This window comes from Oryzias latipes, chromosome 3 (assembly GCF_002234675.1).
Source record: "Oryzias latipes chromosome 3, ASM223467v1".
NCBI classification, from domain to species: Eukaryota; Metazoa; Chordata; class Actinopteri; order Beloniformes; family Adrianichthyidae; genus Oryzias; species Oryzias latipes.
In genome coordinates this window covers 24,010,395-24,035,870 of record NC_019861.2, presented here as the reverse complement: position 1 = coordinate 24,035,870, position 25,476 = coordinate 24,010,395, and the positions used below count along the sequence as shown (strand labels likewise).

Below are 25,476 nucleotides of genomic sequence, written 5' to 3'. Positions count from 1 at the left end.
TTATGTTCTCGTTAGAAAACAATCTTTAACTAAAATGCTTGCAGAAAACGTGTATTTTGTTTGTGTCTCCCCCCCTTTGGTCTCCACTACAGTCTATCCTATAATGCGCATGTTTTTGTTTTGTTGTGTTTATTGAAAGCAGACAATTATACTTAGCAAAACTATTCAAAGTGACTGGCATTTTCTGTTCATCTGAAACCGAAACAGACATAAAATTGCTGTATTCTTGCACTGAAACTTTCATTTTTTTATGCAGAGAGAAGACCTTTCTTTACAGGCCGAAGTGTCCAGCGTATTAGGTTTATGGAGAGATGTTACTGTAAATAACTATCAAGCTCTCCAACACTTGTTTCATAAGACACCAATGGGACTGTTAATGTTCCAGAGGCACCACACCTTTAAACCCTTGTGCTATCCTAGGCACTTTAACATTGGGACTTGGGTCATCTAGACCCACTACTAGACAGTGCGCTGAACCTTTTTGCTTCAATGATTTGTGATCTTCACTGTTGTCCATGGATTACATGAAATCCTCTTCACCTTTATCCACCTTTGTCACGGTAGGCATAACACGTCAATGTCATAGGATAGCACAAGGGTTAAAAGACCTTGTTCAGCGGTACTCCAAGGGAGAATGGATCCACTATAGGCAACAGCACTTGCTTTGGAGTAAACATTCTTCTTCAGACTTTACAAATTGTCAGACAATATTTTAACACATGCAGTTAAAGATGGGAGGGGATTGTACATTTCTTTCTAGTTTCACATATAGTTAAACATTTTTAAGTTGTGAATGACTCCAGTCATGATCATACTGTCCCAGGATGCTGCAACAACCCCCTTAATCTTTTTTTTTTTTGGTCCATCTGTGCCCCCACACAGATTCCAGTTCTGTTCCATTTGAAGAATAAATGGCAATGAAGATCCAGAAGAGCTTTTTTGTGGGACGTACAAGTTAATGTTAATAAAATGTTAATAGTTGATAAATGTTATTGTTTAATAAGTACAGTGGCCTTTGTCTCTTCATTTTGAGTCTTCAAAGGCCTTACAAAACTTCTTAGATGAGTTACTTTCTCAAATTTGAGTGGGTCGAGTCACTAATATTAATGGAAATAACAGTCAAAATCTTGGACAGGATTTGGACCATTTTTATTTCTAATCTGTTATGTATTTATTTGACCACGAGATGGCGCTCTCAGGACCAGTGTAATGCTCTTTAGGCTCGTCTGCTCCTTGATTATCCATCAGACAAGTAACATTTGATAAAGATAAGTTATTTTTAAAAGACTTTTAAATAATAGTTTCATCACCAGATTTAATTGATGCCATACTCTAAATAACTTTTAAAAAGACAAATGTAAAGTTTTAAATGTAAATCAAGCGAAACATCACAAAGCAAATATGCATTCGGCAGAAAATGTTGCTTAGCAATATATAGACATTAACCAGACATGTTCAATAAACGTTTTCAGTAGACATATACAATTAATTCATTTCATAATTTGCGGTTGTCGATACGATTCATAGTCGATATTGGTTCATTTTGAGCAAAACAATTTTATACGAGTCACTCTTCTAAAATCGATCCATAACAAATTTTTAGTCAAAAAATCCTCCAGTGTGACAGACCTGGTGGGAAGTTTTCCACATTCCTTGTATTTCAAGTATAAACAAACAAGTAAACTGAAATTAATGGTAAATCCATTCACATTTTAAATTCATAAGGTTCAGCCCTCTGAGTTTTTTTCCTCATCAAAAATAATCCAAAGGTAACATTACTAGAACATTCTACCACACTGTAATGTCACATGTCTTTTGGAGAATTCTTTTCTTTTTCACACATTGGGCTGCAATGATGGCTTGATCATTTTTGCTGTCATCACATGTATCACTGTGATGGCGCTTGGCCATTTTTACATCGGTGATCCTTATTTCACTAATTGTTAGACTGTTTGGCACTAATTGGATGGACTTCTACTGAATTAGACCATTACATTTAAAAGGGGCTGGATAATTATGCAAAAAATTATATTTCATTTCATAATTTTGTTTCATTGACATTACTTTGTAGAAAACTGTTTTCACATTGACGTTGAAGCTTTTTTTTCTAGTAAATTCTTGTGGGAGGAAAGACACATTTTATTGACCAGGAGTGATTTATGAAAGCAACAAAAGGAACGAACATGAATACTTTTGCATGGCACTGTATGAATCATTGTCTGAAAACATTAAAGTACAAGTAGGAAATAGTCATCTAAATATATGGTTAAGCAAGTATAGAAACATGTAAAGTATTAACAGTTTGAATCCAAAATCGATCAGCTTACAAAATTACAAAAGGAGACGTGGAAAGTTTCTGCAGAGGGTGCAGTTCATAGATCACACAAACCTGATTGTGTTTAAAAATTGCAAAGATTAAAAAATTTAATAAGTTAGAAAAACTAAACTGATCCTCTGACAAGTTCATTTTTATGCATCTGTTTCCAAAGTTTTTTTTTTACTAAAACGAAAAAGGACAAGTAGGTTTTATGCATCATTTCTTAAAGTTTTTTGTTTGTTTACAATTTGATATATAAATATCATTTTAACATTAACTTCATTAACCTGTCAGTAAAGTGCATTTTTTTATGAAGATGATTTTCACTTTCCACTGAGTACAGGCTGCCAGCATAAAAGATACTGATCACAATAAACTAAGTGCAAATAATCCATGAACTGTATTTAAGTGACTCCTGACGATGTTCAAAGACGGCTAGAAATGCAGGCAAACACTTGATGGACGAGCAGGTTTTCCTTATTAGATCCTATATTATAAAAATGCAAAGAAGACAATGATGTCTAAACGTTGGAAAATACCTCTCCATAAGTTTTAAATTTGTTGCATTTACAAATAAAAACAAAATAAATAGTCCAAGACACACAAATTGAAGTTATTGCTGACTAAATTCTATACTGTGCTTTAATTGTGTGACCACAGATGGAATTAATAAAACATTAAAATGTGTTCTGTGACATGAACATGTGCAGGTTTGGAAAGGGATTTGTCTGATGGTTCCAGTCTACACTGAAATAGTTTAAAAAAATTCACTAATGACTTAAAAACTATCCTCAGTGGTGATTGACAGAGCATATTGGTTCCCTATGACGTTGTCGTCCTCTTCGTCTTCATCCTGTAAGAAAAAAAAGGGTTTGTAAGTAAAGTAACAATGTTTCTTCAAACATTTTTACATATGACTGATTTAAATATCCTACTTTGACACATTGCTGACTTAAAATGTGTTTAAAAACCATAACTTAAATGTCTCAATGCAATGCAATAGTCCTTAATTAGAAAAAATAAAATAAATACACAGCAGTATTTCCTTATTTTGTTTATCTTTTTTTCTCTTCGTAAATCTGGCAAATTGTGAGTGATGTATGCCTGAAGTTTGAGCAGTTACTTAGAGACACCAAGGCGACTGTTTATGAGCAAACATGAACCCTTTAGAGAAGTTCGGAATGTGCAGTTTTGCACAGTGTGAAGTGTTTGGTTGTGATATGTTGAAAAAAACCCCATTCTTTTGCAGATGATCCTTTTCATGCAGGATGCTGTTACTCACATCACTCCTTTCCTTGTAGTTCTTTTCCGTGCTGCGATATGAAACCACGTGGATGAGGGTGTAGACTCTGTGAACAGAGGGAGACAAAGATCAGAGGGCTGCAAGAAAATGACAAAATGCCATCTAAAGAATGGCTAGAGGGGTTAAATCTGGACCCCCACACAGACAGTAATGTTTTTCTAAATTATTTGCTAAAAGGGGGGAGAAATCTTCAGTGCTGGTTCACTTTTAGCGTTAAAACATGAACTGATTTGTAGAACTGAATGTAAACTACAGTGAGTTTTGGGTGTATTTGCGTACCTGTGGTACAACATAGCTAGAAACTGGACAAGGAGAAGAACAGCAAAGGACAGCAAGAACATCAAACTGAGGGGCTCCACCTGTCAGGACATAGATCGTCATGTTTTTAAAGCAGTTTTACAGAAGCATGATGCTGATGATCATTTATCACAGCCATCTCAGTCCTCCAGTCTGCAGCACGTGCACCAAAAAACTGTGTCTGCTGTTCAAACCTTAAGGAATTCTCCAGTTTCAGTTCCATTTGTATAATATTTGGGGATCTTGATGCTGATGACGTCATTGCCAATAGCTTGCAGGAAGAAGGTTGCCACCACCCACAGCAAATTGACGATGAAATACAAGAACACAGCCTAGGATGAGAGCAACAAAGTAAAAACGCGCTGTCAGACTGAAGCAACCTTTTTCCAGTTAATGTTGAATTCACAGGAACTATTGGGTGTGTGTAGTTTTCTCTCAACAGCTACATTAATGAGCCTGGGTGCAGATAATTTGCTTGTATTCATGAGATAACACTGACAAGCAAACCCCACAAAATGATGTTACTGATGTAACACTTTCAGCCGAACAGCTGCACAGCAGTAGGCACAACTAAAAAGCCCCAAAACAGGGGAATTTTCTGTCTTTCCCTGCGATCCTTAAGGAAAACTAATTTGTGCACCTTGTTCCGTAGTGACTTCAGCTCCTTGGTGACCATCAACTTGTGTTCAGCTGACTCTTTAATTGGCGCCAAGTAGCGGTCAAGGAGCTTGATCCAGAAGTCCTGTTCCCCCTTAACACACATAAACATGCTTTTTCAGTTATCAGTGTATTCACGATTTTTGAAGTAATCATAAAGGAGACATGAGGCATATCATGCTGTCCTCCAGCATTAAAGAGCCAATGTTTAACAGTGTGTTGAACTGACAACTTACTTCATCCAGTTTTTGCACCTGCGGAGCAGACAGGGTTTTTTCAATGGCTCTTTTCACTTTCCTCTCCAATTTCATTGATCGGTTGGTTTTTAGGACTTGTCGGGCCTGACGGATAAATAAAAAGTCAGTTCATCTATACAGTCTAAGTCATAAAAGCTCAACACGATTGAGTTTCAATGCATTCACCTGCTTTGTCAATTGAAATTGCACGTTTTCAATCTCAACCGATGTTAAAACAGTCTCGGGCCCCAATCCACCCAGCTCCACGTTGAGAGTGTCGGTTAACATGAGAACCAAGTCTTCACACACTTCATCATTGTTTCTGTTGTTGCGGAGTGCGTACCTGAAGAAGAAAAGCACCAAAATAGGGATACAAAGCCAAAAAAAAATAATATTTGAAACCAACGGAAATTTAAAAATCATAATTAATATTTTACTAATCAAGTTGCATAAAGTCTATAAATGCATAAAGTTGGATAGCAGCTTGAAAACTTTTCTTTTTACCGGATTTGTTCTTGCAGATTCCTCTTCATATTGGCAAATGTCAGCTTCTTCAAAAACTCCTGCCTCACTGGCTTTACCCACTCTGCAGATGTAGATTAGACAGAACACACAGAATGTCTACTGCTGCTCTGAACAGCTCTAAACATCAGCTGTGGGGTTTTAAAAACAAACAAACAAAGGTTTGCTCACCCTGGACAGAATCCTCAGCCACTTCTTCTAATTCACCAATTTTGAAGCTCTTGTTTTTTTTATCGTCATCATTGTCATCATCCTCATCATTCTCATCAGATGAGCTTGATGAGGAGCTTTGATAGGAGTCCCTCTTCTCAAAGCTGCCACTATTCAGAGCACATGCACATTGGTCAACTGTCATTTATCATAATAGACAACACCCAAAACAAATCGAAAATATTACCTGTCACTCTGAGCAACTCCGCTGTCTTTCTTCCCTTTTTGTTTTCCTGCTTTGTCTTTTTTCGCCTCCTCCTCTTTTTCCATCTTTGCGTCGTCTTGAGGTCTGGTCTGAGGCTCGGTGCTTGGGGCTGGCAGAGCCTTTTCATTAATGGTGGGTTTGAGCAAAGGTGCTCCATGTGCGGCCTGACTCATGATCTGCTGAAACACTGGGTTCTCTGACTCTTGGGTAATCTAGAGAAAAAACACCAGACAAGCAAACAAAAATGATCCACATGCAACACATCTAGATACAGTAGCTCACTAAAAGTCCTGCAAACAGCTGTTTACCTGTATCTTCCAGTCCCAGCAGCAGAGCCTGCAGTCTTTATTGCACACCATATTGTGGTTTTTCTTTACTTCACCTTCTTCCCTAACAAAGAGAAAGTATGACAGAAAATTAAAAACTGAATCAAATATACAAAATAAAAAATCATTTCGGAATGTTTTTGGGGGTTGGTGATTCGTTTGATTCACAATTCTTCTTCCTTTGAAAATCACTAAAAATTGCTCAATAATTTTTTCTATTGATTAACAATTAGATTTTTATTTATTATGCGCTCAAGCATGCAGTGATTAAAGTATAAACTTGTGATTAAAGTTTTAAAATGGATTCAAAGCTTTGTAACAGCTCTGATTTTTTCTTTACTTGGACTCTCGTGTGCCCCAAGTCACAATGTTCATGTTAACCAGTGAGTAGATGGTCAGTAGGAGGTATCCACTGGGGATACAGATGAAATACATCAGACCATAGATAATCATCCCTGTGGGGAAAACATAACGGCAAAACATGATGTAGCGTAACACAAACATGCATAAAGATAATGATGGATTAAAAAAAGCTTGATAGGATGTACTTTCTTCTTGGTTATAGGTTAACATTAAAGCAACAGATGTGGAAACTCTTTATATATTCCCCTTTCTTTTGCAGGGTTAGAGTTATATATGTCTAATATTTAAAATCTTGGACATACCAAACTCCTGTGGGTGAAGCAAAGCCGTCACAAAGTACATGATTGCCATAGAAACCAAAAATAAGCCGGTGGGGGTCAAGAAGGTTTCCTGGATCACCATGTCACCTAAAGAGAGAACACGCTATGAATGCACGCTGTCCATTAGAAAGAGCCGTGTGTGCAAAACAAGATGGTGCTTACCAATGATGGAAAAGAAGGAGGCTGTCATGAGAAAGGCATAGAGCACGCTCATAATGCCGGCGATTGTGATTTGAGTGTTGGGCTTGACCGTAAAGCAAATAATGATGTAGATCACAGGAGGGATACTGGCGACGATGATGGATAGCGTGCCAGCCATTTTGAAGATAAACTGAAAAGCACCTGTTGATAGATTAAAAAAATGGGTGTCGAAAATGATTCACATCCAAACAAGATTAAGTTAACTAAAAAAACCAAAAACCTTTTAGTTAGATCTGACACAACTGTTTACAAGCCTCAAAGTTCAAGTTTCAAATCACTCAGGTGAAGTCCAAGTCTAGGTCTTAAGTCCAAATTTTTATCTCTGTTCTTAATGAAGTAGTGAGTACAGAAAGATTGAGCACACATGGGTTCCTTCTGCTGAACACTAAAGGCAGCAAAACAATGACACTGACGCTATATCCTGTCTAATATTACACATGTGACCGTTAAGCATGTTCAAGACAATAGTCAGCTAGGTCATTAGAGTCAAACTAACCAGCTATCATCAAAGTGACTGAGGCTGGACCCAGGATAGAAGATCCCACAGCGAACATCTGGTAAAAGATGTAAAGCCTGGAGATGGATGAGTTTTTCTTCACTGTCTCTGGACCGCTGTACATGAACCACAAACACAGAGAGTTGGTGGAGGCATTTTTGCATTTAATACTAAAAAGTTAATAATAATCATTAATTATTTATTTCAGTGATTTTAGGAATATATTTGTAACCTGTGCAAAAGGTCCAGTGTGTTTGCCAGTGTGGATGGGCCCCATCGTCTCCTCTGGTTGTAAAACTCCTTGAATTCCTGCGGTGAGTTGGTGTAAGCATCTGATGCAGCATTGTATTCAACACGCCAGCCTTGCTGCAGCAGCAAAGTACAGAGCCAGCGATCCTCCCCTAAAAATGTGGACATCAGAGATGGCCGCTGAGTGAAAATACTCAGACTAATGCAAGTGACTCTAATTTTCAGACACGGCATGTACCAACCTTGGTCATATTGTACGTAGTCTGAAGCATTTGAAGAGGTTTGTGTGTATCTCTTTAAGACGTGGTCATCCATTAAGGCAGATCCTCTGAACAGACTGAAGCATCCTGGGCTGCAAAGCACAGAACCAAACACGTGCTCTGATGTTTTCTGAAGCCAGTGGCCCACAGCATATTCAAACTTCTGGTACCACACCATCGGACCTGGGATATTTTAAAAAATAGAAGTAGAGACATAAATATTTTTGTTTTTACTTGAAATACGATGGCAATACACAGAATTAACATAAAATGACAACTAACCCATCCCAGTCGGATGGATTCTTCCACATGCTGCTCCAACATTCTCATACATCCTCAACCTGTTAACAAATAAAATGCGCTTTTTAAGTGAAAAAAGGAAACTTTTAGTATTTAGTGCCTAAAAAACATACCTGTCCACAAGCAAAATGACAGCTTTCGGTTGAAAATCAGTGTCTCCATCCAGAGCCAGGATGTATGTGTTGTCCTCTGAGATGAACTTTCTCTTGTGGTCATTGTCAAACTGAGGTAACAGGAACATCTCCCCATCCATGGAGACCAAACTGTCTCTGGTGTTGTTCATCCGCTGGGAAAAAAGTCACAAGAGAAGGTTATTATTTTACTTTCGCTGTCAAAATACTAACATGCGCATGATTGATATGACATATTTACTGGCAACTTGTGAGGGTTCTTGACAATGTAGCCTTTCCAGCCCAGCAGATAATACATGTACATGATCTGAAAGTCAAGTAGTGCAATAAAATAAAAATCCAAGTCATTTCAATCATATGTAAAATCGTAATGAATGATTAATCACACATTTAAATGGTCACAAGTGGCAAAAATATTTTTTTTCCCATGAAAAAAATAATTAAAACATGTTAGTTTGATCCAAAAACTTGTGGAAAAATGTTTTTACTTAAAGAGTATTAGCTTGGTTGCCAATAATACCATTAGAAACGTTTTTACTGTTAATTCTTTCACAATGGTGCACACATTTGTGTAGTTTTTGTCTAAACATTTTTCACTCTGTATATTAGAAAGGTTTCCAAAGATCACAAGACTTTTTTTTTTAATTACAATTTTAATGTACATCTTGAGTTTCCTTAGTTTTTTAAAAGTTGGACCTTTTTTAACTATTTCCTAATCATTATACAAATCTAAAAACAAACTAACAGCTGCTGCTGCATACCTGAGACCATCTTTTCTTGTTCCTGATGAGACTTTTGTCCTTCAGATGAACAAAAAGCATGTTTCCGTCTGGCATGACAAACATTAATCTTCCACCATAAGGAGTCTCAACAATTGAAACATCATCAGGCTCTTTGTTGGTGAAAACTCTGAAAGAATATAGAAGTAGATATAGATACTAAAGCACCAACACATACGGTGTTTAATCTATTTGATGAGGGAACTATATTACCTATAAACCTCTATCACAACTTTGATTAAGTCGTCCACGTATTCATTCACCAGCCTGTGCTGCGTTTCTTTGTGGGTCATGAAGGCGTCATCTACAAAAATGTGAGACTCAAAGTCGAAAGCATCCTTGTGTTCCTCCTTTGGATCTCCTCGATATCGGTCCAACCTGAAACCAACAGCGGGAAATTTACTTCAACGGTAATTGATGCTAATGAAAAATTGGCAACATTGCATTGGCCTGATCCACTCATCAAACAAACTTGGGTTTTGTCCGTGTTCCCTCACTACTCACTAATTAGTGCACCATTTTGTAGGGCTGTCCGAATCTACAGTTTTTAAAATCCAGTGCCCTGGAAACTTCCCAGAAGTCCAATGTGCATCAATATTCACTAGATTGACAAGTCTAGTTATATAATGTATATATAGCTTATATTCGTAAATCTTTTATATACCTGAACCTATTAAATACCTGTGTTTGAATGGTTTATCATTTGAAAGAAATATGTTTGAAATACTTTTTTTATTATCAATTATCCAAGCTTTCATCATTGGAACATAGCGGATTCATAAATAATCTTTGCAAAATGTTCAAATGGATGGCATCATATTGGCCAATAAAAAATAAAAAGTAGTGAGCATGGTTTTCGAATAGTATCAAAATACAGGGCACCAGATAGTCCTGCACTATATAGTTTTTTAGGGATTAGGAAGAAAGAGGGAATTCGCATTATTAGATAAGTAACACACCCTGAAAGTGAGAGGTGGCAACAAAATGATCCAGAATGTCAAATTAAAAACATCTTAAGAAATTGTTTCGTTCTTTTAAAGCATTTAAACCAGCGCCGTTCATGGTATACTGCTTTAGTGAGTTTTACAGGAGACTGCTTTATACCTGAACATGGAGGTGAGAATCTTCAGCATTTCATCGTAAGTCTCATGCCACATGGTGGCACAGAGGTAGATCATGGTGCTCTGAAGTTCATCTTGGCTGTGGAATAGAGGAGCAAAGAGATGAGAGTTAGGAAAAAGTTTGGATGAAGCCTTGAAATTGGGACCTGTTACTTGTTTGGACTTCATCCAAACAGGTTAGCTGATGAGTCTCCTTCCTCTCATGTTTGTATACCAGACTTTATCTTGTAGTTTTGAGCGTTTTGCAAGTTAAGTCCAAACTTTAAAATATTACTGAACAATAAAAACCTATCTTTTGCTTTTTTACTGTTGCAATAACTTTTTCCTTTTTGAATTCAAGATGATAAGAATTCCAAGCTTTCAATCATAAAGTCAGTGCTATAAACACAGCCCATGCTTTTACAGGAAGTAAAATTGGCTTGAGTCAGCTTTGTTTCAAAATTACAATATAGTCTAAACACACTTGTATTTACTCCTAGAGAATTTATGGCCAAAAAGACAATTACAAAAACAAAGTGACTATTCGGACGCAATTTTCTAAAAACGTACGGCCAGTGCTTATCTTTTTTCTTTGTTGCACAGATCCAAAAGAAGGGTTAGGGTTAGGTTAAGACTTTCAGCCAACAACAATATAGCCTTGGACACACTTAAAATACGTGCAGGCATCTATCTTGACCGCACATATAACATATTTCAATCAGTTTTTGTGCTTGGTCGCATGTAAATATGTGAGAATGACATCAGCCGTACAAGAAATGCTACCTAATAAAAGTGAGTGAAAAGGTCTCTGCTTGGTTTATTAAACAACATCTTTGATTTGTTGTAGACGTTTTACGTAAAATATCATAAGGAAATGAATAAAAAGGTTTTTGAACCACTATAAGCCGTGATGCATTACTCCCAACACTGATTCTTATAGTTTATTTGGCCTATTTTGGTAAAATAGTGAGAAACAATTTAAAATAAAAATTAAGAATAAAAAAAAAAACAAAAAACGTAGCTCTTACCTTTCGTTACTTGCAGCCTTTGGTAGTTTCATCTTTGTGTTGAGGAGCATGGACAAATCAATGAAAGCGGATTCATAGAGGCGACGAACAAAGAGTTGAGAGGTTCTCTCAATACGCTGGACCTATGATGAACCATAAAAGCATAAAAGAGTTTACACAAAAAACAGTCATGTATTTGTTGTAGGGTGATTATGGCGTTACGATGTGGATATCCCTGAGGCTTTTTCTTTTTTTCTGGAGTCCATATTTCTTAAGGAGTTTTTCTTTACCGAGAAGGAGGGTCTAAGGGCAGGAGTGCCCATTTTAGCTCAGACTGTTTAGTTTATTTTAGCCATTACCTATTGAATTCTATGACTTCATGTTTTTTATATTGTAATACGGAGCTACATAAATAAAATTGAATTGAATTACCTTAGTCTTCCATACGTAGTAGGTACATGAGACCAAGCCCAACCACATACACACTCCCTCCAGGGCCAGCATTGAGAACGGCCATTGCAAGTAGTGACTGTAATTTGAAAACCATTTTTCTCATGGGTCAAACGTCATATTAAATATTTGTACATGATGGTTTGATAGAGGTTTTATTCTGAAAAACATTCTAATCATGAGTGAAGAAACAGACCTGTTGAGGGTGGTCTGACAGATGCTCCTGGTTATCTCAAGCATGATCATTGTCGCGTTTTCGTTTCCCATGCCTCTTAAGCTCAAGCAAAAATCTGCCAACATTTAAGAATAATAAATAGTCTTTTAAAAACAATAATTATACATCTGATTTAGAAAATGCGTCTTTCAAAACACTTAAGAATTGTTTCCAAATATCAAAAATAATCAATTGAATGATAGAAAACAGGGAAACAAATTGAGACAAGAAATATAATTTTAAGAAAAAGGTTGTTCAGAAGAGTTTTGAGATTAAACTTAAAGACAAGAAGTGATTCATTGTCAAAGATGTCTAATGGAAGTGAGCTCCAGGGTTGAGGAGCATCATGGAGTTCTTTCAGGATGGCGGTGAGAAGAATGGGTCTTCTCCAGGTGGTGTTAATTTTTAAAAAAGAAAAAAGAATATAGAGAAGAAAGCTGCGGAAGTGACAATTCTATGGACAAGTGCAAAAGCAGAATAGGGGCTGAGAAGGAGGCGGAAGCAGTTAAGGTACAAAGTATGGTGTTTATATTTCTATTATTTTATTATTTTGTGATATTGTCAGATGTTTTGTTGCCACTGTCTTTGATCCAGAGTGTAAAACCTCACCAGTAATAGAATCTGAACTTCCTGTATCCAGTTTTGTTGCCTCAGTCATGAAAAGTATCAAGCCCAGCCCCAACACTGCAGGTCCTGTGCTGCACAGGGGAAGAGCAAAACTCATTCTGACAGCATGGATCTTGCAGGCCACAACACCAAACCAGTGGCAGGCTGCTGAGCAGAAAGCCTGAAACACACAATGAGGCAAATGTTTATCCATTCATATCAATTACTGCAAATTAACAGTTGATGTCAAGCTACGAAGTGTAAAAACAAAAAACGGTTGTTATTTCATTCTTGAAGTACATCTAAAACAAGTTGATTCAAAACAATTTCTGAAAAGCAAAAACATCTCTTTAATATTTTGTCTCAGATATTTATGGGCTGTAACTGATCACATTAATAAAAAAAACTTTGACGGACTTTGGTTTGGTTCCTTAAACCGAATTTCTATCTAATAACAGTTTTGAAGGCAGTTTTACAACACAAAGCTCCCTGGTTTCATTTTACAGTCTATTCATAGTTGATCTGATACTGACTTTAACATATGAATACATTCTTGTTCATCTGGAAAGTTTATTCAGCCAACTAAACTTGTTGGGAACTTTTGAGTATTCTGGCTAAGATATGCTGCCGCATAAAAGACGTAAACACGATTATATTGATAAAAGGGACATTTAACAGATTCTAAAGAGACAATTACAAAAAAATATTATCCAAGTTGGAGGTTAGAGGTTGAAGTTTGACCTGAAATTATTTACATTTATACCGTTTTAGAGAATCTTGACAAAAAAAAAAAAAACATGGATATTTGTGCAGAAACCAAAACAAAAGATGTAAGAGCATGACTACCCACGAAACAACACTTCAGGAATTTAAAAGAAGTATTTTTTAGCCATCTTGTTAATTCTGTTCATTGCGTTGAAGAGCTGCCGAAAATGTATAGAAAATCATCAAAAAGGAAAAAGGTCAAATAACTGAAATGTGAAAAAATGAGTTTTGGATCAAACATTCGTTTGTCATTGGGATTCTTTTGCTATGCATGTTTTTGTCACTGGAATTAGTTTATGCAATTTGATAGTAAAATCATCAAAAACACAAACATTCAACAGCAGTTTTTTTCCCTTACAAGAGAATGGTGAAAAACAGTTTATGCACAAACACTAACAAGTGTGACTTCTTTTGGTTTCATTCCTGCTACTTACCTGTAAGAAAAACAGCACCAGTCCTGTCCTCAAGATTTGCCATTTTTGTCCACCTAAGTTATACATATCCCACTGAATATTTCCGGGGTTAATGGCTTTGTGGTACAGCAGGTAAACCGCACCTGAAAGAGTGAAATGAATAGTTCTTTTATAATCGAATATGTTGTGTTTTAGATATTTTGTCTAAACTAGGGGTAAATATGAGCATTAAAAATATTGCACTGTGAGCACATCATTACATATTATGCAGAACTATTACAGTTTCTTAAATATGTTTTATTATTAATATTATTATTGTATGGTATTTACGACACATGGAAAGGGTCTTTGATAATAGATATTCACCAATGACAAGTATCCTTAAAATGCTGCTGATCACAAAGACAAAGTCCCTGAAACCCTCCAGCTCTGATAGTGTTTTCTGTAAAGTAAGAAGGAAAAAAATGGTGTGACTGATCATGCCAAGTCAAAGTACACTGAGAAATGCAGAGGTTTCTCCTGCAACTTTAAACCAGAGACACATACCTGCATGCGGTTTGTGGCTTGCAGTGTGTTTTCCCACCAGCAGATAGAAATCAGGAGTGATGCAAAGATTCCAATTCCCACATACATATACGGAGAAGGTTTTTCGCCGTTTACATATAACTCCTGGCGGACATAGAAGTCAACTCCAAGAAGGCAGTACCCTGTTAAAAATATATATATTTACGTATTAGTTATATATTTGGGTGGTTAAAACGACTTTTTCAAATTTTCTCTGACAACATGAGATAGTTTGCGCTTATTTCTGGAAATTTAGCCAAAAATTTAACTCAGAGCAGGATCCCCTTCTGGCAAACTGCTGTGAAAGATATAAAACATTTAAACTGGTTTGTTTACAGTAGAAAAATCCTAAATTTAATTTGGACTTTCAGTACCGAAGCATGACAGAACGCCCAGACCCAAGTAGGCGTAAATGTGTTAACCTTTTTTAATCTTCAAAAAAAGTGTCTGATGGATGCACTAAAAACTCTAATTTTAAGTTTCAAAAGCCCATTCCAGTTGAAACACGATCAAAACACTGCATTCTTTCTTATTTCTGGCATTTCTACACAAACATTTAGCATCTCTGGATTACTTTGATTCCTGCCCACAGGGCCTTATATGTGATTTAAAAGCGTATTCTGTTTTTTCAGAGATAATGGTGGGGCATTTAACTCAACCTAACAATGTTTACAAAAATGGAAAAATATAATTGCAATTTTTGGGAATCACACTCGGAAGTATTGATTTCCTGTGTCCAGTGGGGACATTAATGCCAGTAACAAAGTATAAAGACAACAGCTGATGGCCAAATGATAGAAAAGTTCTTGACATTTGACTATATCCTCTTGTTAATTCCTATTTAGGACTCAGGGGTGTGTGGCATTAAACTGCTCAGGCTGTGGTCTAAAACCACAAATATGTAACATGTTATGTGGAGCAGTGAAGCATATTTGTTTAGAATCCACACTTTACCAGTTACGGTGAAAAAGAGTGAGCAGATTGGGAACAGGATCTTCCATTTTTCTCTTTGTAGTTTGAAAATGATTTGCATTATTGCAGAAACGATGCAGACTCCGCCGCTGATGAAGAGGTTGGTCAGTATGTCGAACTTTGGCATAACTACGAGCACCAGGACTGAGGTTCCAAGAGACACCATGCACTCAATCAGACAGATCTGAAAAGGCACAAGAACAATGAGAATACAAGCAAAAGATGTCTAATGCCAATTATTAGTTCATGAATAATTTTCTTCAAGTTTGAATTTGAGTATATATTTATTTACTTTTCAAATTTCTATTTAAAATCCCTATTTTGTTGTAAAGCACACTATTCAAACAACCTGAGCCTTAAACTGATGAAAGGGGGAACTTAAACTCCCTAAAAACACTTTAAAGCAAAAATAAATTAAGAAATCAATTTTGATTTTTTTTTGAAGAAAAATCTACTGGAAAATTTTTAAATTCAGCCCGAGTAAATACCATCCATCAAGCACCAGAAAATGAACCTAAAAACTACTGTTTGTGATAATTATCATCAGGATTTTGCACCAATGAAACATTTAAAAGTCCTCATGGAGACATTTGATCTCAAACAGCAGCTTTTCATTCCACAATGGTATCAAATATCATAATGAACAACTAAGAAACTTACAAATCCCATAGTCTTCAGGTTGGGTTTCACAAAGCTTTTGAAGAGAATCTTCCAAAGAGATTTGATAAAGACCAGGAAATTGGGCCAGACCAGGCAGAACACCAGCATCAGCATGTAGAACTGTTGGTCCTGGTCATAATACTGTTTGAATGTGTGGCGTCCTGAGGCTTTATCTACAGTTTTGGTGTAACTTGGACGGGACAAAGTTGACAACACCAAGAGGGATCCCTGAACAAAAATAAAAATATATACATTTTGAAAAACAAATAATGAAAGCAATTAGGACAGAAGACAACAATCTTCATGTTTCTTTTTATTTATTGGGAAAAGAAATGATTTAATTAAGAGTCTTCATATCCTCTGCTAGAGCATAAACTCACATGCATTTGGCAAAAAAGATTTTTTTCTACGACCAAAAAAAACCCCAAACAAACAGAAAAGTGATAGTACGCTACCATAATAAAATGTAAAGAAAAGAAGGGGACAAGCAATAAAAAATGAAGAGGATAAAACAGTTCAAGTTTGTTATCTGCAAGGATATGTGTTCAGCAATACATTGATTTGTGATCAGGCAAAAATTATGATACATACTCCAATTAGAGGGAGATTTTTGTAGCTTATGTTAAAAATACTAACATTTGTCCTCCATCAAAATAAAGCCAGACTAAAACCTTTCTAACAAAGCTGCAGCTGTTGCACAAGAATATTAAATGTTGCACCTTGTATTTATTGATGCCACTACATTAGGTTGTTAAAAAATATCTTATCAAGCGTTTAGGTTTACATCTTGAAGATTAAATCTGCTGGAGGTTTTTGGTTACCAAGTTAAATAAATAGTTTCAAAAGGTGATTCATTTTGAGGAAGACATTCTTACCTTTGCAATGACGGCACTGGTTAAAACTAGTAAGCCCACAATAGCAGCCACCAGGTATTGTGCGATCACAAAACAACTGTTCTTCTTCTCTTTTTCTGCTCCGATTGGGTTCAGTTGGAATGGATCCCATGTATCCCTGAGACAAACACATTCATGTTTGTGAGACACTTGCAGCAGCTTTTGTTTATTATTCAAACTATAATTCACAATGGGCTTAATTTGTTACAATTCGGTCAGTTTGTGTAGTTCTTTGTAAAGAAAGATTTTGGATAGAGGGATGTGATGGCAGATAAATTACAGGGGTGAAAGGTTAGAATCCAACCGAAGCGACTCTTTAAACATCCAAGCTTCAGCGCCGATGGACAACATTGATCAGAATCATGCAATCCAATCCATGATGCTCCTCAAAAACATTTGTTGGCAGAATTGGTGTTTTCCCCTGTGGTGTTGGCAAATGTTTTGTGTTTTAAATGACAGCTAGCGTGTCATCCCAAATGCTGACAGATCTTTACTTAATAACTGTCAGGGCGTGGATTTTCTAAACTGAACTGATAATGTCTTGTGATCTTTGACTTTGTTGTGATTACAGGTACTCTCAATGTAAAAAACGGACACTCTGGCAAAAGTTTACGTAAGCTGCAGGGAGGTAATGAAGAAAAATTACATTCCTAATTTTAAAAGTGCTTCCTTTTATAGTTGTGTTAAAAATCTCATTTTATTTTGGATGAATTTCTGGGATTGGAGTCATGAGGTCCTGTATTTGTGTAGATCTACTGAAGGTTTCTATTCATTTTATTCACATTTTTTTGCTTGAAGTCTAAAACTGCAATGAGTTTTATCTGGTGTGGGGCCTTGGGCAAGACCCTTCTACTGCATAAATGTGTTGCCACAAGCCCTGTGCTGGACCCCAGCCCAGATAAAATACAGGATTGTGTCAGGAGGGGCATGTGGCATAAAAATCTCTGCCTGTGCTTATCGGTGAAAGCTGATTCGCTGTGGCGAACCCTGAAGGGACATGCCGAAAGGTGAACAACAGTATTTTCTAGATGATTCCAGGATTTAATCCTCTTGTCTGCATGCGGCCTTGTTTCACGCAGACTAAAGTTCAACCAGAAGAGTCGCTTACAGCTTGTAAACATTTAAGTGTGCAATAAAGCGTTTTTATTTTTTATTATTTACATTTTTCTTTCTTTCTAAAGAATTATAAAATTATTATACATTTTAAATAACCATAAAAGATTTTTAGTGGCAAGTTTTTGTGCTTGTCCTCTGACCTATCCCCTCGGAATCCCTGGATTATTAATTTTGTTTCTGAATTGCAATTTAGTTCCATCTTTTACTTGTCTCTTTGTTTTTTTCTGCCTAATAAAAAAAAAAAGTCTTTGCGTATGTGTTTCCTCCTTTTGCTGTTTTGGTCCTTCAGCAAGTATAGGATAATGTAATAGAATTTTGAATTATGTTTTTTCATTTTCCTGTGCTACATTTCAGTGCAGTTATTAGTAGCATGCATTAAAGATGACGGCTTTGTTGTCTTGTATCAACAAATGTAATCTCTCACAGATGTTACATTTTCTGCTACTGCTTTACATTAGTAATGGCACCTTAGCTAAATATTAAAATTTTAATATTCAAAACAATAACAATAGAATGATTTGAAATACTTATTTTTGATACTTTCATTTGTAGTGGCTTTTCCATTTTGCTGTTTCCGTTTGCCTCCTTTGCTAAATCTGCCCCCCTACCAGCCCCTCATATAAATATATTGTAGCTCCACTACTGCCCAGAAGTCCAAAGAAGAATCTTTTGCTAGTCTTTTGCATGATCTTAAATAATGATGAGAAGTATCTATTTTCAAACGTTAACATATATCTACTCCTAAATGTAGTCATGACATTTTGATGTAGAAATGCCAGTGTGCTCTCATGTTTGACGTGATCTTGAAAAAGTTTCAATTGACGGACAGATGGACTCACATTGGCCTCCAGAAGGCTTTGGTATTCAACTTACTCACTGAAAGCTGTCTGTGTAATGCAAGCCCGAATCTTTCAGTTTATTTTTATTTTTTTTACCAACCGTGATGATGAATATTCATCTGACAAACAACTCTGGTTTGATTTGATCTGTCCGCTTGACATTGATCCACAAGTAGTGCGGTTTGTTTATATTCAATTCTAGAAAACCCAAATTATTAGACTCAGTTTTTTTCAAACACTTTTTCTTTTCCACCCTTACAATTAACATTTTAAAAGCAAAGTAAGGCCTCCTACTTAAAAACAAAAAATAAAAATAAGGCCCAATCTTTGACTGAATTAGCTGGCACTGCTCTCAAGATTCTACATTTAATTTTCTTTCCTGCCTGTTAATGACCTAAATTATTTTGATAACCTTTAGCTGAACTTGTGGTAAATGATACCTGATTATATAAGAACATTCCTGAGACCTTTTATCATTCGGGGTATCTTGTCACTAGGTTTGCACACGCCTGAAGTCTTTAGGCCGTCAAATGAACAAAGCTCCTGTTTTTTCAAAGGTAATTGTCATCCCGTTTTCAATGAAGGGATGATTGCAAAGGAATTTATCTTTCTAAAAATTTTTCAAGAAGTAACCTAATATTTATCAAAGTTTTTTTAGACCAAATTTATTTTGTCATATGAACAATGCCATAAGGAATAACTTTTGTATTTCTCGCTTTAATCGCTCTAACAATGACATCAAGTGTGAATATAGGATTAGAAAAGGGGTCACAAACCTGTGTTGTCTTGTCTTAACTAAATCTGATGCAGTTTTCGTTGTTTTTACACTGACTTTGCACTGTAGTTAGAAAGTTAGCGCTGTTTTCAGACTTTGCACAGCTGAATATTAACATGCATTTACCATCTGACATTTGGTGTCGAATAAATAGGACGTAGTTACTTAAAGTCACCTCTGTTCTGTGATCTTTAAGCACAAAGAACAAAGAGCACTGAGAGACTAAAACACACCTACATATTATAGGTTGCGTTCTGAATGTATTTCAAAGAAGGTACTTTTGTATGTAAGGACAGCACTATTCAGACATTTAACTGAACCAGATCTTTAGTATTGAACTCCTTTGTTCTAAATCTGCTAATCATTCAAAAACAGTAAAAAGAAATTGCTTAGATTTTCTTAAACCAAAGTAAACATGACATCTTCCATCTTCCTTTAAAATTTGGATGAACGTCAAACTGTTTAAAAACCATCTTTGACAGTGGTGTTCATTGTTGAAAAGATTTCAAAAAAGTTTCATTTGAATCACCAGCAGACAAGTTCAGTTATGTCACGACCAACTTAAAATTATTCATCACAGATTATGAGAGAAGAGTTTTTACTTTTTAATCAAGAAATCCAGTTCTTTTTCTCTTAGTTTCCCATTGAATCTCATATGTAGAATGCAAATAGAGGATGTATTTAACATTTTAAACAGCCCCTCTAACAGCAGGCGGCATCAGCGGGGACGACATGAGCCACAGCAATAAAGAGAAGCACGGCATTGCACAGGGGAAATTAAGTGCTCCCTCAAACTATAAATCATATTTAATTGAAACTCTGTAATACAAGCGAACCGTGTTTAATTTTATCCAATGATAATATCTTTTTCTGCTAACAATTAACCTTCTAATGATGATGAAGAGGTTAATAAAGCTTGATTTTCTGCCTGTGGACAGGAAGCTGAATAGTATTTCCAAGTTGCCGGATGAGTTCAAATTACTTCCGTCTTGGTTTTTCTGATTTAAACATTATGGCTAAGTTAGATTTATTCCTGACACTCTGTTATTTAAAGAACTTTTCATACAAGGCAGAAATAACCGCTTTAAATAAAAGATATTATAAAACAAGAAGACAATAAACACTTACCTGTGTCTTCCTTCCCTCTTCTTTCCTCTGTATTTCATGTCCTCCGTCATGTTTGCTTATTTTTAGGCGTCAACAACAATCTGAAATTAGTGGTTATTTTAGTTCAAGCTTTAAAATTAAGTTGATTAAAATGTATTTTTGATTCATTCCAAATACCCATAAAAACTCAGAATCTGTAACTTTTTACCTTGAAAATGTGATTGTTTTGTCCACAACAACATCAACTGTCACTTAAGTCCTTTAAGGAGTCTTTTTTGTGCCTTCAGGTCAAGTCCAAGATTTCTTCCATAGGCTGTCTGAGGCCTCACCTCTTCAGCGTAGAATGATGAGTGACAGTTCTCGATCTCCCCAGAAGAATATACCAACGACAAAGGTTCAGTCACTGCTGAGATGTTTGTCCTTTGATCCCTCTGTTTTTCCAGGTTTATCACTACTTTATAGTTTAGACAGTCATACAGCGGGCCCAGCCCTCTCGGGTATGTGTCTTCTGACTATCACAGTTTATTAAAGATTACAGAACCAGGAAACGTAAATGGAGCCATATTTACAGGTGACTGTGAAGGCAAATTACCGTAACCACACAATAAAGATGCATGATAAGGGTAGTGACCTCAAGAAAGCCTGTTTGTGTGCGTGCTTGCCTGAGGGGAATCAAACCCTTTCGGTTACAGAGAAGCTGAAGTTATCTAAACAGTGTTTATAAGGAGCAATAAGATGGTCCAAGGGTCATTTACACCGATACTTCAACTGATTCACTACCTGCCAGCACACCTTCACAACCATTTTGGCATCTATGATGATTTCAGTAAAGAAGTTCTATGCGTTTTTTGGTTTTAAAAACTCTTCTTTTAACCCCCGCCATCTTTGGTGTCTTCATTAATTGAAAAGATAGATTTCTAAACTGGTGTAAAAAAATATTTTTTTAGACAAACCCATATATCATCTTTTTTAACAGTTTATTTTTTGCTTTTTCATACACCGGTACGTCTTTTTTATGACACACTGGGATCAAGAATTATTGGAACTCCTCCTGATCCTTTGAACTGTTTGCTCATCACCACTAGGTGTCACTACAGAGCCTTCATTTCAGGCTGTTTTCATGCCTGAGTGATTTTCCACCTATTTTTTTTCCATTTGTGTGCCTATGCATTAGGATGGATAAGTAGGGCGCTTTGAGTTTGTGATCAGTGTTTGTCTATTTCGTCTTTTTGCGTTTGAGCATCTTTATATGCATGCGCCTGCATGACAATGTGTGTACATTTGCATCTAAAAGTATTTGTGGTGTGAAATCAAAGGAGGATCTTTATCAGTTTGCGGACTCTCATTAGGATGTTTTGCCTGAGTGTAATAATTTGGCCATATGGTCAACGTCACCACCTCCCTTTCAGTTACACACACACACCTTCAGGTGGTTAAGTTCATCATTTAAGATGACACACATTTAGCAGCCAAAAAGAAATGACAAAACGAGTCTATGAATATCTGAAGATATTTTTTTTAAGTTTGAATTTTCTAGAGAGAGAGGAGAAGGGAAAAAAAAAAGTAGTATCTGGTTTCTGTCATTTCCCAGTTGATGTGATCTCAGCTCAGCAGTCCGTGCTCCATGATCTGTGAAATGTGGTTCACATCACAGCGACGATGGTACCAAGGCTTTGTTACTGCGAGGTGCAGCTGATGCCGCTCAGATCCGAAAAAAGGTCAGTTGCATGGAAGTTCTAGTCAACTCTGATTTGGAGTCTCTTAAATCTCCAGTACCAAAGGATAATCAGTGGCCATATGGGCTGTGTTTTGAGATTTGCTACCTGCTGGAGATGAGGCTGTGTTGACACTCCCTGTTTGTCTGCTGCTCAGAGGATGTGAACAGCTCTGAAGAAGTGGAGTCTTAACCACAACTTTAAAAATATCTTCCCTATAGATCCTTCAAGAAATATTTTCAGAAAAAACATTGGTTAATTTAGAACGGCCTTGGAATCATTGCCTGTGAGCAGATTGATGCTAAAAGGATGTAATGGCAATCCTCCTCAAAAGAGAGATACTTTAAATCATTAAAATAGAAAAAGGTGAAAGCTATAATGCAATACAAAATCCTTGATTACAACAAAAAAGGAAGGCAGATGCCTCTATAACAATAAAAAATATCTCAGCCAATACACAAATAGTAAATAACACACTGGAACAAATGTCCTTATTAAATCATCAAATCTGCCATTTTTCAATTGTTTTAAGTGAAAAGAATCTGCCATTAGAGCTAGAAAAAATTGTCTTGGTGAGATTTCTTAAAATAATTTGTGATGTCCTGCCCTTTTAAGATAAAATTAAATCTTGAAGTTACCTATAAGCACTTATGGCAACTGGCAATGTTGGTTTAAAATAAGCAAGTTATGTTAAAAGTAGGAATATTTATACCCCCCCCCCAACATATCCTGTTTTGAGCGATAAGACAGTCTAACTATACTTATTTCTAAACCATAATTATGTTAAAAACTATATTAAATGCATGTTAAAACTATATCCATAATCTATTACACAATGTAAGATAGATTTTTCTTGAATTGAAACAAAAATGTACTTTCACTTACAAACTTACGAATACAAATTAAACTTCCCATTTTCCCCAAATTGAGCGTATCTGTTTCTTGAAATAAGTCCACTGACAATTCACAAATAAACATTTTAAAAATATTATCTAAAGTAAAAACAAATTATTTCATTTGAACTTTTCCTAAAATACAATGTCATTTGACTCAACAAGATTTATTCAATATTTATTGTCTTAAAACAACAAACATGCCATAATATGTTAAAAGCAGAAACTAGAAAAAAATACTTGGTGAGATGTTATTTTTTGCAGTGCAGGTTTGGGATGTTGAGGTTTGGGAAGCAACTGATTAGAACAAATCAACACATTACCTAAACAAAGAGTGTTTCTCGTCTTTTTTTTTTGTTCTCCTCTGGTGAAATGGAACAGTGTAGTCCCTAGAGTAAACCTGGCCAGGTGCTTTTATGTTTGTATCTTTTCTATAGGATACATATGTCCATCTTGACTTTTAGCTGACCTGTGACAATTTGTAGTTAGTTCCAAACACAAAATTTGCACAAGGAATGTTACAGGTATTAAAATGAATAAAGTAGACTCTTGGCAAGGTTTATGCCTTTTAAATTTGGGGTTTACATGAATCTAGTAGTTGTATAAATGGCCACAACTTTTTAAATTCAAGTTTTGCTCTCAATTTAGGTAATTAAAATGCCCTTATACTGTATTTCTTACACTGAACACAAAAAACTTCATAGTTAGAAATAACCCAAGTTGGGTGGTTTTTAACCCAACATCTGTTTTTAGCATGAGTTGTTTAAAAGTTGTTTTTAACTACCGTTAACATTTTTCTGGGTTATTTGAACTAAAACCTCAGGAAAAAAAACACAAGTTAGATTAAAATGAAATCACTATAACCAATAAATGTGTATTGCTCCAAAAAGTAACCCAAAAATACAGTACAGACCAAACATTTGGACACACATTCTCATTCAAATGAATGGGAAGGTGTGTCCAAACTTTTAGTCTGTACTGTATATCCAAACATGAATAACCCAAGAATTGGGTTGAGGAAATAACTCACGTGTTTTAAGAGCACAACTAAATACAAACAAGGGTTTCAGATGGGGATCATCAACCTATGATGATCCTTTCACAGTTTACAGATAAAATTAATTTGACAAATGTTTTGGGAAAGAGTTTGAAATATTTTCTGTCCTTTTAAAGCCATAGTGCTTTGCTTCTGTGTTCTACTGCAACTAAAGCCAATTCAACTGAATAAAATGAGCCGCAATAGACCAAATTCATGGTCATGAGTCTTTGACTCCACTATGTAGTGGGATGCCAGGTCAATAGTTCAGTCATAACGTCATCAAAGCATATTGGAACTGCACACTGTAAATAAGGCAGTATGCTTTTTGACACATAATTAGAACCAGAATGTTCTGCTTTTAGCTACGAAACACCTTTGATCTGACATGACTTCCTTTAAAATGACGCTTTTTGAGCTGGGGATGCATAAAAAGATTTTATCGCAGGGGAAGAAAAGAAAAATCAGTCAATAATGGTGAAATGGGATTGGTCCAATTGTATTAAATTCCCAGGAATCAAAAGGCGCAATCAAATTTCCATTACAGAGACCTTTTTTCTTGTGAAATCTATTTAGAAAGCATGGCAAGCCGCGGGAAGAGTGTGCATGCAGGGAACCTTCAGTAAGCGTAAAATGGCACAGAACTAAACTGCACCTACTGATCAGAATACAAGGAAACCAGTTAGTTTAATTGGGGCTACAATTATATTTTTTAATATCCATTTTCTCAAAATGTTAGTCATTTTTCATTTAAGAGATCAAAAATCAACCCCTTCATTATAAAATATGTTTCTTATCACAGGTAGCATTTGACCAACATGTGTTTTACAATATGCAGCCTCTATTTTGATTACATTTCTGCAAAATTCTCTTCTTTTAGTCAGCAAAAAACACAAATGTTATGTTTTATTAGTCAGGCTGGCAATCGGGATGATCTGGTGCTTGTATCCTCGGTGATTGAGTCCCTCGCAGTGTCCTTGAGCAGCACACCGTGTGACAGTCTGCTTCAGATGAGAAGGTCAATCATCGCTTTGTTAGGGTGAGAAACACACTCAAGCAAGTGACCTGCAATTTCATCTTCTCAGGTTTAATGTGCAGCCCACTATTATTGAGATCATTATTACAAAAAAATGGCAATGGACATTACTCAGACTTGGCTGCAAATGATCAGCTCATTCT

General features: G+C 36.0%; 1 protein-coding gene across 1 annotated transcript; it reads right to left on the bottom strand.

Annotated features, from left to right (window-relative positions):
* Nucleotides 1-2,137: 2,137 nt before the first annotated feature.
* On the bottom strand, nt 2,138-21,066 carry LOC105357250. Its single transcript, XM_011492129.3, has 35 exons — nt 20,862-21,066; nt 20,675-20,754; nt 16,799-16,934; nt 15,924-16,151; nt 15,246-15,447; nt 14,274-14,434; nt 14,094-14,169; nt 13,749-13,870; nt 12,553-12,730; nt 11,926-12,019; nt 11,712-11,808; nt 11,301-11,422; nt 10,277-10,372; nt 9,386-9,550; nt 9,155-9,302; nt 8,635-8,700; nt 8,376-8,548; nt 8,245-8,303; nt 7,945-8,145; nt 7,686-7,854; nt 7,454-7,569; nt 6,919-7,098; nt 6,739-6,843; nt 6,414-6,528; nt 6,056-6,137; nt 5,730-5,959; nt 5,504-5,652; nt 5,315-5,396; nt 4,997-5,153; nt 4,811-4,915; nt 4,558-4,668; nt 4,112-4,249; nt 3,900-3,979; nt 3,600-3,666; nt 2,138-3,170 (listed from the first exon to the last, which is right to left on the bottom strand). Exons 2-35 carry the CDS (start codon nt 20,722-20,724, stop codon nt 3,096-3,098), a joined length of 4,335 nt encoding a protein of 1,444 aa, XP_011490431.1. The 5' UTR covers nt 20,725-20,754; nt 20,862-21,066; the 3' UTR covers nt 2,138-3,095.
* Between the last annotated feature and the right edge of the window lie 4,410 nt (nt 21,067-25,476).